Raw genomic sequence first — 16770 nt, 5'->3', positions numbered from 1 at the left:
GGGATACAAACCAGTGCCTATATGGAATGCTAGTATCACTGGTGGCAGTGGCTTTAATTTTGGTATCTTGTAATTTCATTATTTTTCCCAATTTTTTTTCATTACTCTGTTGATTTATTTGAATCATTTGAAAGTGTGTTTAATTTCTACTTATTTGTGATATTTTCCTGATACTAATTTCTAATTTAATATGATTGAGATTAAAAATTATAGTGATAAGATTTCAGTTCTATTAAATTTTATCAGATTACCTTTATGACCTAACGTATGATCTTGGAGAATTTCCTTTGTGTGCTTGAAGAATGTGTGTTCTTTTACTTTTGAATGGAATGTTCTCTATGTGTCTTTGGTTGCTGTCACTGTGACATAGTAGGTAAAGCAGCCGTCTGCAGTGCTGGCATCCCATACGGGTGCCCGTTCAAGACCTGGCTGCTCTACTTCCTACTCAGCTCTCTGATATGGCCTGGGAAAGCAGTAGAAGATGGCCCATGTCCTTGGGCCCCTGCACCCGCATAGGAGACCGTGTGGGGGCTCCTGGCTCCTGGCTCTGGATCCGCCAAGTGCTGGCTGTAGTGGCCTTTTGAGGAGCGAACCGCTGGAGGGAAGATCTTTCTTTGCCTCTGCCTCTGTAACTCCACCTTTCAAATAAATAAATATCTTTAGAAAAAAAATTACATGTATCTGTGAGGTCCATTTGTTCTAAAGTGCAATTCAGATCCTGTATTTTATTAGTGCTTTTCTGTCTGTGCATTGTTAAAAGTTGTGTTAAAGTTCCCTATAATTGTATTCTGTCCTTCCTTTAGATCCTTTAATACTTGTTTTATATTATTAGATACTCAGAGGTTGAGTATATATGCTTACAGTTGCCATCTGTTCAGTGAACCAACCTCTTATTATATAATGGCCATCTTTATCTCTTACAGTTTTTGACTTAATGTCGTCTTTGTATCATGAATATGGCTGGCCTATTCTCTTCAGGTTTCCATCTTAATAGAATGTGCTTTTTCATCTCTTCATTTTCAGTTTCTGTGTGTCATTCATGGTGAGGTGAGTCTATTGTAGGCTGCATATAGCTGGGTTTTGTTTATTTATTTGACCTCAGTGTTTTTCGACTGGAGAATTCAGTTCGTTTACATTCATTTTTCCCTCCCTGTGATTGCATGAGGATTGCATAAAACACCTATACTTATAACAGGCTATTTCAAGCTGATATTTTAACCTTGATCATATATTGCACCTGCACATTTTTTAATTTGTACCCCGCACACACATTTTGTATGTTTGGTGTAAAAATTGACATTATTTTGTATTCCCTGACAATTTCTTTTAGCTGCTGTTGTTTTAATAGTTTTGTTAAATAACCATTTTGCTAGAGACAAAATTGCTTTAAACACCACCATTTTAGACCCGTGTGTTTTCAATAGGAGTATGTATTAATAGTACCATGATTTTTTTCACTCTTGTATGTTTTATGTTATTAATTAGTGGCATTTTGATCCACCTTCAGAACTTTATCTTGACATCTTCCCTGTAGTTTGGGAAGTTTTCACCATTCTTTTTTTTTTTTAATGATTTATTTATTTGCTTGAAAGGCGGAGTTACAGAGAGGCAGGGGGAGAGAGAGAAGTAGGGAGGGAGGGGAGAGACACATACACACACACACACACACACACGCTCGCACGCACACGCAAGGAGAGAGAGCGGTGGGGAGTGGGAGAGGGAGAGATATACCTTTCATCTGCTGGTTTACTCCCCAAATGACTGCACCAGCCAGAGCTGGGTGGTTCCAGAGCCTGGAGCTTCTTCCAGGTCTCTCACACGGGTACAGAGGCTGAAGGACTTGGGCCATTTTCTGCTGCTTTCCCAGGCCATAGCAGAGAGTTGGATAGGGAGTGGAGCAGCTGGAACTCAACCCAGTGCCCATATGGGATGTTGGTGCTGTAGGCAGCGGCTTTACCCACTACACGGTGCTGGCCTCCTATTATTTCTTTATTGTTTCTCGCCCCTTTTCTCACTGTGCTGATGTAATGCCTTTTATGCAAAAATTGGGTTTCTTGATGCTGTCTCACAGTTTCTATAGGCTTTCTTTTTGCTCCTGTAATTCGATAGTTTGTAGTGTTATTCTTTTAACTCACTGACCCTTCTTGTTGAATTTGGTGTTTAAGCTTTCTCTTTGATTTTTCAGTTATTATATGCTTCATCTCTAAGTTTTGTACTCTGTTTTTGTTTATATGTTTTTCAACTCACTTAGGTATTAAAATTTGTGTGTGTGATCAAGTAATCATATTTGATTAATTAGTTTCTATGTTGTCCTGGCAATTATATAATATTTATATTATGTAAATATATTAACATATATTTATATAATATATAGTATTTATATAATATGTATTTGTATATTTATGTAATATTTCTAATCTTAAAAGTTTTTTGTATGCATACAATATTTATTTCATTTTGAACCTCACAACTAATTAATATAGTCATATGAGCTCCACTTTACATATGAAAAAGCTAAGTACAAAGTTTAAAAGACAAACAAGTGTCAGAATCAGAACAATAATCCAAGTTTCCTGACTACATTTTTTAAAAAGATTCATTTTACTTATTGGAAAGGTGGAGTTAGAGAGGGGAAGAGACAGAAAGAGACAGATGTTCCATCCACTGTTTCACTGCACAAACAGCTGCAATGGCCAGGAGCCAGGAGCTTTTTCTGGGTCTCCCACATCAGTGCAGGGGCCCAAGCGCTTGAGTCATCCTCCACTGCTTTCCCAGGTACATTAGCGGGGAGTTGGATAGAGAAGAGGAGCAGCTGGGACTCGAACCATTGCCCAAATTGGATGCCAGCATCTCAGGCAGCGACTTTTCTCACAAGTCCACAATGTCAGCCCTGACTACAATTTTTAATATCATTATTCAAATAAACTGGCAAACTAAATTCTTTTCATTTGTACAACACAGCATATATAGCCATGGTGATTTCTGATGGTAACTGTGATAGCTCTAGGCAATGTTTAATTCTTGTTTTTTGTTTAAATTTTTTTATTTGTATAAACGGAAAAATTTCATGTATCTCATGCATTCAGTTTTAAGTACATAATGACACTTGCTACCCCATCCTCCTTTCCTCCCTCATTCCTACCCTTTTCCTGCTTCCTTTCTTATTTTTTTTCAATTTTTTTTTGAGAACAAGTTTTATCATTAATCAAAGAAGCACCTAAGAAGATGTGCAGTGGTGTTGGGCATTTAGGCTTACCTGAAACTTATGAGAGAAGAGAATATCCTCCACTTAATACACTAAAACAAAGTAAATCCTTGAGAACAAGTATTACTATTAACTGGCATAATACCACTCTTGAGGACAGAGGTTCTGCATGGGTAGGTAGTTCACAGTGACTCCTGTTGTAAATTTAACAACACTCATGTATGACGTCAGTGATCACCCAAGGCTCTTGTCATGAGCTGCCTAGGTTATGAAAGCCTTTTGAGTCCACAAACTCCTTCAGTATTTAGACAAGGCCATAAGCATAATGGAAGTTCTCTCTTCCCTTCAGAGAAAAGTACATCCTTCTTTGATGGCCACTTTTGTTTCTTTTAACTGGAGAGTTGAGGCCATTTACATTCAAGGTGACTATTGATAAATAACAACTTGGCCCAACCATTTTTATACAGTTATTCCTGTTGTTTACTTTGGATTTCTTTTGCACTTCTATTGGTGGTTTTTCTGCCTTCTTATTCTTTCATAATGAAGACTATCTTTCTGTGTGTAGCACATCTTTAAGCATCTTCTGTAGGGCCAGAAGAGTGTTGACAATTCTTTCGATTTGTTTGTAATGGAAAATCTTTAAGTCTTTATTTACCTTCATCCATAAATGTTTTTTCTTTTAAGTCTTGGACTGTATCTTGCCATTCCCTTCTAGCCTGTAGGGTTTTGGTGAGAAGTCAGCTGTGAGTCAAATCGGCAATCCTCTGAAAGTAATGTGGCATTTTTCTCATGCCCATTTTAGAATCTTTTCTTTATGTTTTATTGTGGAGAGTTTGACTACAGTATGTCATTGTGAGGATATTTTCTGGTCATGTCTGTTAGGGGTTCTGTGTGCTTCCTGTATTTGAACATCCCTGTCTCCAAATTTGGGAAGTTTTCTGTAATTATTTCACTGTGTGTGCTTTCTATTCCATTCTCTCTTTCTACTCCTTCAGGTACTCTTAAGATTTGTATGTTTGGTCATTTGATAGTATACCATAGGTCTCCAATACTGTTTTCAAGTTTTCTTCTTGTTTCTTTCTTTCTTTTCTTTTTTATATTTCTTTATGTCTGACTGTAAGATTTCCAAAGATTTGTCTTCTGGATTGGATATTCTTTCTTCTGCCTCATCAAGTCTGCTGTTAAGACTTTCCACTGTGTTTTTTGTTTGATCCATTGTGTTCTTCATTTCTAGAATTTCATTTTGATTTCTCTTTATATTTTTGATTTACTGGGCAAAATTTTCATTCATGTCTTGTATAGTTTTCTTTAGTTTGTGGATTGCTTTTTTTTTTAATCGTTAATTTTCTAAATTCCATTTCTGGCATTTCCTCGATCTCTTCATCTTCACATTCTAATATTGATATGTTGTGTTCTTCTGGGGGGGTTCATGGTGACTTCCTGATTCTTATTTGGATTTCAATTCTTATGTTTTGGCATTCTTTGAGTTGGTTTTTAATGTTTTTCTTCTGTTGACTTTTTTTTCGGGGGGAAGGGACGTCTATGCTTCTGCGGCATGTTGGAATATCTGCCCTTTCAGTGAGAGGAGGTGTGGTCTTGGGGCTCTGTTCAGTATCCTAGGGCAGGGCAAGTTTTCAGGGTAAGGATTCCCAGCTTATGCCCTGCTGCTTTTCATGTAGTGACCTAAGCCCCAAGGTCTCCGCACCTAATGTTCCCTCAGATGCTGCTGGTGCAGGTACTGCTTTGTTTCTGGTGGTTGCCTAGCCACTTCCTGGTGGATCTCTGAGACAGTGAGGACTTCAGGCTGTTCCCTCAGTTCCTAGCTCTGGATCACACTACAGTCACTGGCTTAAAGCCTGCTGCCACAAAACAGTGCAGTGTTCAGGTGCCCTGTCTCAGTGGGCTGTTTTGTGTGTGCCTGCCGACTTCCCTGGTTGTAGTCTTATTTAAAATGGCATCCAGTCTATCAGCGAGGTTGTAGGTTTTGTTTTGGAGAAATTGGTTTGAATCAGCCACCTCTCTCCACTGGTTCACTCCCCAAATGTCTACAACAGTTGGGGCTCAGGAGCCTGAATACATGCCATCCAGGTCTCCCATATGGGTGACAGGGGCTGAAGTACTTAGACAGTCGTCTTCTGCTTCCCAAGCACATTAACAGGGAGCTGGTTTGGAAGCAGACTAGCTGGGGTTTGAATCCACAAGCTGATACGGGATGCCAGCATCCCAAGCAGTGATTTAACCTGCTGTGCCACAATGCCCACCCCTATCCTTTTATTCTTGTGCTTGATTAAGAGCTTTATTACTTTAGTGCCAGTTTTTGTCCTTTATTTATTTTGGAACTATCAGGCTTTTCTGATTCATTCCATGTATCTGTGTGTTGGTGTCTGTGTATTTGAGAAGACTCACATCTCAAGGCTTCTATAGGTGTTTTTTGGCACAGGTAGGCCTTCACTAGGTAGTCTAGGCTGTTCTTGAGGGCACAGCTGGGCTGCTGCCTTTGTTCTGATTCTGGGGATAGGAAGAGTTTGCTGGCTCTGTTCTGCAGTCACCTCTGATTAGGCTGGTTGCCAGGGTTTTCCTTGCCCAGGTAGTAGTACCATTACTTGACATCTGCAGTTGCACAGGTTTATAGGCTGGACTCTGAGGTTAAGTAGAATTGTTGCTCAGGATGGTGTTTTTTTAAGGAAGAGGGTCCATTTGGGGAAACCCTGTAGATGGGAGGGAAGGGGCAAAGAGGGAATAAAGAGAAAAGGAGCATGTAAGAGAGAGATCCAGAGAGAGAAAGAGAGAGAGATCAGGAGATGGAGAGAAGGAGAACCACGTGTTCAGGAACAGGTCCTCCTAAAACCCTGTCCGGGGTGGCCGGGGGGGAAGGGAGCAAGGAAGTGGGAGTAGCAAATCCCATCAAGATCAGGGTGGAGCTGACACTGGTGGTTCGGTTATGTGGCCATCTGGCCTCCAGCAGTTGTGGCCAGGGCTAGAGCCCAGGATGATGTCAGGATGTAGATCACACCACAGACAAGACTGCGCCATTCCACCAACATTCTCCCACTTTGTCTTCTGTAAAGCAAGAGTTGTATGGGATTACATTAGCCCCAAAGTCCAGGAAAGGTAGAGGGACGATGATGTCCTAGAGCTACTTCCTGCTGACATGGGTGACAAGACATTTTCCACTGGCATGGGACAATATCCGAAGCTGCTGTCTCCTTGGTGGGGAGCCAAGTACATCCCTGTAGCAGCACCTAGTTGACTGCCTGGTTGCTGAAGGCCTCGGTTCGTTCCATTATCACCTCCTCAGAATTTGGAAGGCCAGTATGTGGATGGAGATTGCGGAGTGTTCGGTGGCACGGAAGGAGTTGTGGGGGTGTGTTTTGTCACTGGCAGAAATCCGGGACCCCAAGGTAGCTCAGAGATCCCCAAAAGGAGAACAAAGTCACTAGGGGAGCCTGGATCCGAGTCACGGAACCAATGTAAGGCCACCACAAGACACACCAAACCCCTAAGTAAGGGAACGGGTTTGCTGGGGGAAACCTGACAGACCAGAGGGAAGGGGCAAAGAGGGAAAAGAGAGAGAAGGAGAGTGTGAGAGAGAGATCCAGAGACAGATCAGGAGATGGAAAGAAAGAGAGTGCTCAGGATGGTTTAGATTATGAACTACTGGTATGCTCAGGAGAAATGCATGTTTGAGGTTTGCCTCCCTGTTTAGGCATTATGTGATAAGCTTTGAGACTGAGTTGAGTACAGTATTACTTAATTTATGAGTGTTGAAGAGCTAGCCTGCACCCTGGCTGATATGCTGTATTGGACTTATTCCTCCCTAGAAAGATCTTGAGATGGACTTTGAGGCTGCACTAGTGCTGTTTAATGTGTTTTGTTGTTTTGACAGGCAGAGTGGACAGTGAGAGAGAGAGACAGAGAGAAAGGTCTTCCTTTTGCCGTTGGTTCACCCTCCATTGGCCGCCGCGGCCGGCAGGCTGCGGCCGGCGCACTGCGCTGATCCGAAGGCAGGAGCCAGGTGCTTCTCCTGGTCTCCCATGCGGGTGCAGGGCCCAAGCACTTGGGCCATCCTCCACTGCACTCCTGGGCCACAGCAGAGAGCTGTGATTAAAAATAATTACATACGTCTACTATCTGACTTCATTTTTACCATTTTCTAGCACTGTTTGTTTCTTCATGTAGATACTATACTACTTTGGCTTAAGAACTTCATTTAGTGATTCTTGTAGTGCAAGTCTGCCTGGCAGTGGTTAATTTCATCTTTTATTTGAGAAGCCATTCATTCTGGGAGGATATTTTTACTGGTTGTAGAATTATGAGTTATTTTACTTTCATTAATTAAAAATTCTGTTCCACCATCTTCCATCTTACATAGTTCTGATGAAAAGTCAGCTGCCATTGCATTCCTTCTTTCTCTACTTAATTTCTTTTTCCCTGGTTTCCTTGACGGTTTTCTGCTGACCTTTTATTATATGTATATTGTTGATTTCATTTTTCTAGGGTTCTCTGAATGTCTTGGCCATTTATTGTTGTTGTTTTGTCTCTTAATAATAACAGAGGATTCTTAGTCACTATCTTTTTGTTTTTTGAACTGGAACAAGATTTATTGATATACTTTTCTGATCAGTCAAAAGACACATAATGTACATTTCAAAATTACTAACAGTCATGTATGATCAAAAATTATAATAAGCAACATATCAAAAGATAGTTACAACATAATAAACAAAATATTGTATCTATAATATAAAAAATTTCTACAGATAAATAAGAAAAAGAAGATACAATAAAACTAAACAAAGAATATGAATAGGAAATTGACAAATGAGAAGACTCTTTTCAAGTATGTATTGTCTTTGGTTTTTCTGGAAATCCATTGAATGTATATTACACTATTTCATTCCACAGCCACTCTATTTTACCAAAAAAAAAAAAAAAGTATTTCTATTTGAATCATGTCTGTTGACTTTCTTTGAGGTCAATAATTCCTTTTTCTGTTTTGTCCAGTCTGCTGATAAGCCTGTCAAAAAATTCCTCAATGTAGTTCCCTTAATTTCTGTATTGTCCATTGTACTCTTTGCTAAAGTTCCCATCACTCGTGCTTTTGTCCACCTTTTACATTAAATTCTTTATGTTGGTCACAGTTAGATTTTTTTTTTTTTTTTTTTTTTTTGACAGGCAGAATGGATAGTGAGAGAGAGACAGAAAGAAAGGTCTTCCTTTGCCGTTGGTTTACCCTCCAATGGCCGCCGCAGCTGGTGCGCTGCGGCCGGCGCATCGCGGTGATCTGAAGGCAGGAGCCAGGTACTTATCCTGATCTCCCATGGGGTGCAAGGTCCAAGCACTTGGGCCATCCTCCACTGCACTCCTGGGCCACAGCAGAGAGCTGGCCTGGAAGAGGGGCAACCGGGGCAAAATCTGGCGCCCCGGCCGGGACTAGAACCTGTTGTGCCGGCGCTGCTAGGCGGAGGATTAGCCTGTTGAGCCACGGCACCAGCCTCACAGTTAGATTTTTAAGATTTGTTTGTTTGAATGAAAGAGTAACACAGAGATAGAAAGCAGTCTTCCATCCCTTGGTTTACTCCCCAAGTGTCCATAGTAGCCTGTGCTATAGCAGACCAAAGCCAGGAAGCCAATACTCTTCAAGTGTCCCATGTATGTAGCAAGAACCCAAGTACTTGGGCCATCATCCACTCTGTCCCTGGTACATTCTTAGCCGGAAGCTGGTTCAGCTTCTGGCATGGAGTAGCCAGGACTTGAACCCAGCACTCTGATACAAAACGAGGGCATGCCAAAAGGCTGCTTAACCTGCTGGACCACAATGGCCACCCCCCAGTCTCAGTTATTTTATGTCATTTACTGATAATTTCACCAGTTGATCATTATTCACTCTGTGCTATTAAATCCTCAGTTCTTTGCAGTATTTTTGTTGTGTGTGTGTGTTGTTGTGTCTTGTATTTTATTTATTAGTGTGTCAGACATCACATGAACAAGAACAGTAGATTTGAGGCAAACAGTGTTTATATCCCAAAATGAGTCTTCTGCACAGCAGTTATTATGTGCAGTTGGGGTAATTCTCGTGGACTGGGCTGTGTTTATAATGCTCTTGACATCTTTATTCTTTCACTTCAGTTTACATCACTGGGCTCCAGTTTTTTATGCTTCATCTGGGGCCTTGGGTGCTGGAGGTTTTTCATCAGTGTTCTTGCTCTACCCTCAGCTTTCAGCAGTCCTTGCACTACTAGTTCACAGAAGAACTCTCTTCTTACTCTTCTCTCTGTTCTCCCTAATTTCTAGGCCAGTTGTATGAATGAGTATGTTCTTAGTTCTACTAGACAGGATTCAATCTTAAGCATTCTCTGTGATTGCTCTGTGAGCTTCAAACTTTCTTAATATTTATGTCTCAATATCCCTGGGAGCCAAATTCCATCTTGAATCTGTGGTTAGGGTCTTAGACAAGAGCTAGTTTCCAGCCTTTCCCTACAAATTAGATCTCTGCTGGGCGTTAGTACAAGATACTGGGCCTTTGTGGCATTCCTATCCCTGCTTCAGGGCAGAGATTTTTAACTCTACCCCTTATTTGGAAACAACTAATCTTTTTCAGAATTTTTCCTCTCCTAACCCTAGAGGCAGATAGGTTTTACTTCCACCCTTCTGAGACTTGCGGTGCACCTTTTCCTGAGTCTGAAGGCAGAAAAATTTCTCCTCCTTATCCGAATGATTTAAGGTTTTTACTATCTGTGATAGAAGAGCCCAGGGAAGTGGGTCTGATTTCATATCTATCCCTTAGTGGCAGCCAAACCCACGGACCCAACTTTGCTACCAGGGAGTGCGTCTTCTGTTATCCTGATCTGCCCCAGTCATTTCTATGAGTACTAATGGAGATCTGTCACAGAGAACTTGTGAGCACAGGCTTCCATGTGTCAGGGACTCCTAGTTTTCTACACTACTGTGCTAATTTTGCTTGGTCTCCAATTTCTTTTAAAAAAAACTATATATAAAATATATTTATTTAAAAGGCAGAGTTAGAGATCTTCCGTCCCCTGGTTCACTCCTCAAATGGCCACAATGGCTGGGGCCCAAGGTAGAAGCTTCTTCCAGTATTCCCATGTGGGTACAGGGCCCCAAACACTTGGGTTATCTTCTTTGCTTTACCAGGGACATTAGCAGAGAGCTGGTTAGGAAGTAGAGCAGCCAGAACTCCAAGCAGTGCCTGTATGGGATGCCAGCACTGCAGGTGGAGGTTTAACCTTCTATTCCACAGCGCCGGCCCCCAAAAAGCCAACTTTTAAAGGTTTAACAACTGGCCACTGGTTTTCTTGGAGATGTGCTCTCTTCCTGGATAGCTGCTTCCTTTGACTTTCTTCAGTGTTCTTTTGTCTTGCTGGTGTGACATTTGTGTAGGGAATACTTCAATATTCTTGGTTCATGAAAGCCTTTCTTACGTTAAGCAGTGGATAAGTAAGAACAGTATTATATTTCTTAAACATCTTTTCTCAACAACTTGTACCTCAAAATTTTACTGGGTTAATTGCTCTTCATGATCCTCAGTAGCCCAAAAGGCTTAACTTCCTTTAAGAAAATTCCACTCTAAATCTTGAAAAGTAATTGATTTGAATTATTTGACTAAATATACTCAATTTTTCTAAAATATCTTATACTATTTACATTTTTATTCAGAGTTTTGGAGGCTGGAAAGGCAAATGTCATTTTGCCAAAAAGTTCACCAAGTGGAATAACTCACGTGATTGCCAGTAATGCAAGAATCAATGCTGAGAAAGAAAAAGATAACTTTAAGGCTCCATTTTATCCAATTCAGTATCTAGGGGATTTTCTTTTAGAGGTAAGTAAAATAAGTACTGGGCATGTTTAAGCGTTTGTTTTATGAAGTATCAATGTCTCGAAATGCAGTCATCCCTCGGTACCCTCAGAGGATTGATTCCAGGATTCCAAAATCTGCAGATTTCCATAAAATTAAGTAATATTTGCATATAAACTGTGCACATCCTCCCGTGGACTTTAAATCATCTCTAGATTACATTAAATACCTAATGCAATGTAATAGCTATATAGTTGTTTTACCTGTTGTTTAGAGAATAGTGACAAGAAGAAAAATCCTGGGCATGCTCAGTACAGACACACCATCGTAGGCCTAACTCTGTTGTCCATCTGTGGTTGGTGGAAGTCTCAGTTGTGAAACCCATGGATACAGAATATGTAGATATGGAGAGCTGACTGTATTTATTAAAATATGTGTTACACTGTGAAAATACGTTAACTGGAAATAATTAAATGGTGGATTTTCAAGGGCAATTGCTTTGGTACTTAAATATTCAAAAATACTTATTGATATGAAAGAAGCATGATTTTAAGTATAAAATTTGCTATCTTTTTTAGTTTCTACTTTTGTTTTCTGTGCTTTATGATAAAAAAACTAGAAAATAATTTTGAGCATTTTAATGTCAATATAAATAGAACAGCAGTGGGATATGTAGTATCATATGAGAACATTGGAGTTATTTTCCCTCAGGAAGAAGAGCTATTTTGAAGGGATTAGAAGTAATTTTCTTTCCTGTTCCCTTACCTCCACTCTCCATTTGGTGTAAATACCACTCCTCTAGCTGTTTAAATGGGAATCAAACCCTAGAGAAAAATTCCTTAGCAGATTAACAAAGAAAAATTTATAAGGAGTGTCACTCAGGGTAGAAGAGAAACTTCAGAAGTCCAAAACAACCTTGATCTAGGAAAAATCATCGCCTTCAGTGTTTTTTTATCTCAACAGATGTCAGCTTCTTTAATCTGATACTTTATGTCAGGGATTTGGAATCACCCTTGAAACCTCTTCTCCCGAACTCTTCACATCTTGTCAACTATTCTTACTGATTTTTATCTCAAATAGCTCTTAAATCATACCACTCCACTTCTGCACTAACATTATACTGATTTCACTGTCTTTCTGGACAGTTTTTCTCTTTTTGTTTTACCCTTTCACTTTTTTTTTTTTTTTTTTTTTTTGGAGAGTGGACAGTGAGAGAAAGAAAGGTCTTCCTTTGCTGTTGGAGCACCCTCCAGTGGCCGCTGCGGCTGGCGCACCGCACTGATCCGAAGGCAGGAGCCAGGTGCTTCTCCTGGTCTCCCATTTGGGTGCAGGGCCCAAGCACTTGGGCCATCCTCCACTGCACTCCCGGGCCACAGCAGAGAGCTGGCCTGGAAGAGGGGCAACCGGGACAGAATCCAGCGCCCCGACCCGGACTAGAACCTGGTGTGCCGGCACCGCAGGCGGAGGATTAGCCTATTGAGCCACAGCGCTGGCCACCCTTTCACTCTTAATCATTTTCTAATTGTCATTACCTTTTGCTTCTCTAGTATATTCTGGTATATATTTTGCGGAAGAGCAGCCCAAATTCTGTCTGAAACAATTCTGATGCTCTCACTCTCCTAATTAAAATTTTTGTTCAGTGGCCTCAAACCGCCCTTATGATAAATTCCTAAATCTCTAATGTTGCTTAACAGTTCCTACAGGGTTCCTGTCACTCCTCCCTTTTCCCCTGTTTAATAGTCTACTTTATTCCATGTTCACTGTGGTACAATAAAACCACCTACCCAGTTTCTTATACAACCTGTGCTACTTCCTACCTTAATGTCTTCTCAGAAGATGTTTTCTGTGCCTGAAAAAGTCTCCCCCACTATTCCTTCACCCCCTATACCATCTGCTTTCTGCTCCTCCTTCAGGTTCCTGTTAGGTTGCTGACTCTTGAAGGAAGCTTTCTTGACCTCCTGTTACGCTAGCATCGTCTGTAACGTGCTCTCATAGTGTTACTTTGCTTCATATTACTCTACAGTTACAAGTAATTAGATGACTGATTGATTGCTGAATGTCTGTTTCCCCTTCTGCACCAAAAGCTCCTTGGCATCAAGGATCATGTATTTTCCATAGTCATATTCCTATTATCTCACGGAAGCCTGGAAAATGAGTTCTCAACATAATTTTGTTAATCTCCAAGAGAAGTTACGACCTTAGCATCTTCTAAGAATAGATGTAATGTGTCATTCTGTAATTACCTTTCCCTAGTAAGAGCAATGTAGAATGGAAGTTTGATCTTAGTTCAAAAAATAGATCAGCTTCAACTATGCATAATCTCATTGTCCTTGAGAATGATTGGTCTGGAAAGAAGCAAGTGAACTGGTTCTGACCAATGAAACATAAATAGGTAGCTAAGAACTTCTAGGACGTTTCTTACTCACTCTGAAAACAAAGTCACTTGATGGTGTGAACAAGGAAGAGTATAACCTGAATTACCACAAGCAAACTTGGCCATGAGGAGAAGTAGCCTTAGAATGAAGCCAGCCCTATGATAGCAGATTGTAGAGATGGAATCTGGACCCTTACCACCACTTAAGTTGCTAAATTAACCAGCACTGAAGCCTGATCTGGCATTGAACCACAATGAGATTGCTGTGGTAAGTTAGTCTGAGTTGGTTTTGTAAATTTGAAACTGAAAACGTCTAGCTGGCAGACCTCTTTGAATCATTTATTTTGTGTTGTCAACAGAATGAAAGCCGTTCTTGGCTAGATTAGTAAAGGTGCCTGAATTTTCACTTTTCTTTGGAAAGAAATGGTTAAAACACTATATTATAGGCAATAACTTTGGTCTTATTTTGCAGTAATGTGACAGGATCCAAATTCAGCTGCTGCAATAGTGAGGGGCAACAATAGCTTCTCAGCCAGAAGTAGCAGATAATCTAGATCTACACTGTTTTAGAAGTACTTGATCAGACAGCTGGGAGTTCATAACCAATCTAGATATGGAAGGCGTTTGCTGATTGCTTCTGAGAAGAAATTAGAAAGTTAACGTCATTTCAGTCTTATTTTTCTTCTACCACTTCAGAGAACTTACTACATTCATCATTAAATAGATTCTGAATTAGAGTCTAAGAAAAAATGTCATGCAGAATGACTAGTTAACAGTGATAATGAAACATTTGCTTTTTAGAAGTTTTTGTTTAACCTACTTATACTTTTTGGAAAGCTTCTGAGGAATCTATTTGGTTCAGGTTTATTGAAGATTTGGTGTACTACTTACCGTCCTAGGGACGTGAAAATGTATAAGACCACATGTCAGACCTCAAGCTGCTTACTCTTTAGTGATGGTGAAAGAATGTAGAAACTGTTAATTTCACTTCAGTGTGGATTCTGCATTGGTTAAATTTTGTGTCAAGTGCAGGAATCCTTAACAAAAAGGGAAGGATACTTAGGAATACTTAAACTTCTTTTGACTCTACATTAAGAGAGAAAATAAAATGAATCACAAAGAAATCTTCTGGGAAAGTACTAGGAGTAACTGAAAAAAAATACAGACTTTTAGAGACAGATAAACTAACTTGTGACCCAGGCGTGTGATTTACTAGTTCCTTGATCATGGGAAAGTCATTTATCCTGAGCCTTAATTTCTCTTTATACATACCAACACTTAACATTGCTTTGCTTATTGTGAGAATTGTTAAAACTACTCTAAACTAATGTATTTTTGTCTTTTTTTTTTAATAATTTTTTTTATTTATATAAGGTGATAAATTTCAGATTTAGGAGCATAGTGATACTTCCCACTCTCCCTCCTCCTATTTTTTTGTTTAAAAATTTATTTATTATTTACTTGAAATTCCAAGTTGCACAGAGGCAGAGAGAGAGAGAAAAGTCTTCCATCGGCTGGTTCATTCCCCAAATGGCCGCAACAGCCAGAGCTGAGCTGATCTGAAGCCAGGAGTTAGGAGCTTCTTCTTGGTCTCCCACACGGGTACAGGGTTCCGAGGTCTTGGGTTTATCATCTGCTGCTTTCTCAGGCCATAGCAGAGAGCTGGATCAGAAGTAGAGTAGCCGAGACACAACCTGGCGCCCGTGTACAAAGCCAGTATTGCAGGTAGAGGCTTTATTTTCTATGCCACAGCACTGGCCCCTCCTGTCTTTGAATTTTTACAGTGACATACTTTTAGTTTATTTTATATCATAAGATTAAGCCTCCACTAAGTAAAGAACTCAACAAAAAGAAAGGAAAAAGAAAAAACACTGTTCCACAACAGTGGAGACAGGGGCTATAAACAGTCAACTCTCAAAATGTCAGTTTCACTAATATATATTACATGCTTTGTACTCTATTAGTTACCACAGATCAGGGAAAACATGGTATTTGTCTTTTGGGGACTGGCTTTTTTCATTGAGTATAATGGTTTCCAGTTACATCCATTTAAGAAAGACAGGATTTCATTCTTATACCTGAGTAATAGTCCATAGTGTATGTATACCACATTTTTCTTTTTTTTTTTTTTTTTTTTTTGACAGGCAGAGTGGACAGTGAGAGACAGAGAGAAAGGTCTTCCTTTTGCCGTTGGTTCACCCTCCAATGGCCGCCGCGGTAGTGCGCTGCGGCTGGTGCACCGCGCTGTTCCGTTGGCAGGAGCCAGGTGCTTTTCCTGGTCTCCCATAGGGTGCAGAGCCCAAACACTTGGGCCATCCTCCACCGCACTCCCTGGCCACAGCAGAGAGCTGGCCTGGAAGAGGGGCAACCAGGACAGGATTGGTGCCCCGACCGGGACTAGAACCCGGTGTGCCGGCGCCGCAAGGCGGAGGATTAGCCTGTTGAGCCACGGCGCCGGCCGTATACCACATTTTATTTATCCAGTCTCAGTTGATCAGCATCTGGGTTGCTTCTATTTCTTAATTATTGTGACTCGAGCTGCAATGAACATGGGGGTACAGATCACTCTTTCATGATTTCATTTCATTTGGGTAAATTCCCAGGAATGGGGTGGCTGGGTCGTATGGGAGAGCTATTTTCATCCCTAGGACAGTAGATTATGGAACAGTTTTCTCCACATCCTCTCCAGCATTTGTTGTTCTTTGTTTTCTGTATGAGAGCCATTCTAACTGGAATGAGGTGAAACCTCATTGTGGTTTTCATTTGCATTTGCCTGAGGGCTAGTAGTCCTTAGCTTCTTTTTTTTTTTTTCTTTTTTTTTTTAAATTTATTTATTTATTTGAAAGGCAGAGTTTTGGAGACAGGCGGAGAAGGAGGTCTTCCATCTGCTTGTTCACTCCCCAAGTGGCCACAATGGTCAGAGCTAAGCAGATCCAAAGCCAGGAGCCAGGAGCTTCTTCCAGGCCTCCCACCTGGAAGCAGGGACCCCAAGCACTTGGGCCATCTTCCATGCTTCCCCATAGCAGAGAGCTGGATCAGAAGAGAAGCAGCCAGAACATGACCCGGCACCCATGTGGGATGCCAGTGCTCAGGTAGAGGATTAGCCTACTATGCCAAATACTCAATAATTTCACTATTTTTCCCTCAAATCTCCCTTTCCTTGTCCTCATTTTGATATTATTGGTTTTTCCTGTTATTCAGTAACCCATTCTCTTTCAGTAGCTGAAAATAGGCTTAATGATATAAGCAAAACCATAAACTAGCATTAATCATAGAATGTTGAAAAATAAGAATCAAAAGTATAAATGAACATTAAAGACCAAAGAGGACTCGGAAAACTCTTGCTCTTCACTTGATTTCTGTGACTTTCCATTT

The 16770-nt window shown here is 40.5% G+C and overlaps 1 protein-coding gene across 2 annotated transcripts in view; it reads left to right on the top strand.

Moving 5' to 3' along the window:
* The window catches only part of SLF1 (SMC5-SMC6 complex localization factor 1), an 80363-nt gene that overhangs the window by 22096 nt on the left and 41497 nt on the right, over positions 1 to 16770 (top strand). For both annotated transcript variants that reach the window (XM_062212411.1, XM_062212410.1), the window contains one exon: positions 10883 to 11045. In XM_062212411.1, coding sequence (XP_062068395.1) covers positions 10883 to 11045 — 163 coding nt within the window. The remainder of the gene's footprint in view (positions 1 to 10882; positions 11046 to 16770) is intronic.

Source organism: Lepus europaeus, chromosome 15 (genome assembly GCF_033115175.1).
Source record: "Lepus europaeus isolate LE1 chromosome 15, mLepTim1.pri, whole genome shotgun sequence".
Taxonomy (NCBI): Eukaryota; Metazoa; Chordata; class Mammalia; order Lagomorpha; family Leporidae; genus Lepus; species Lepus europaeus.
The sequence above is the reverse complement of the archived record's forward strand: the minus strand, read 5'-3'. Positions and strand labels throughout refer to the sequence as shown.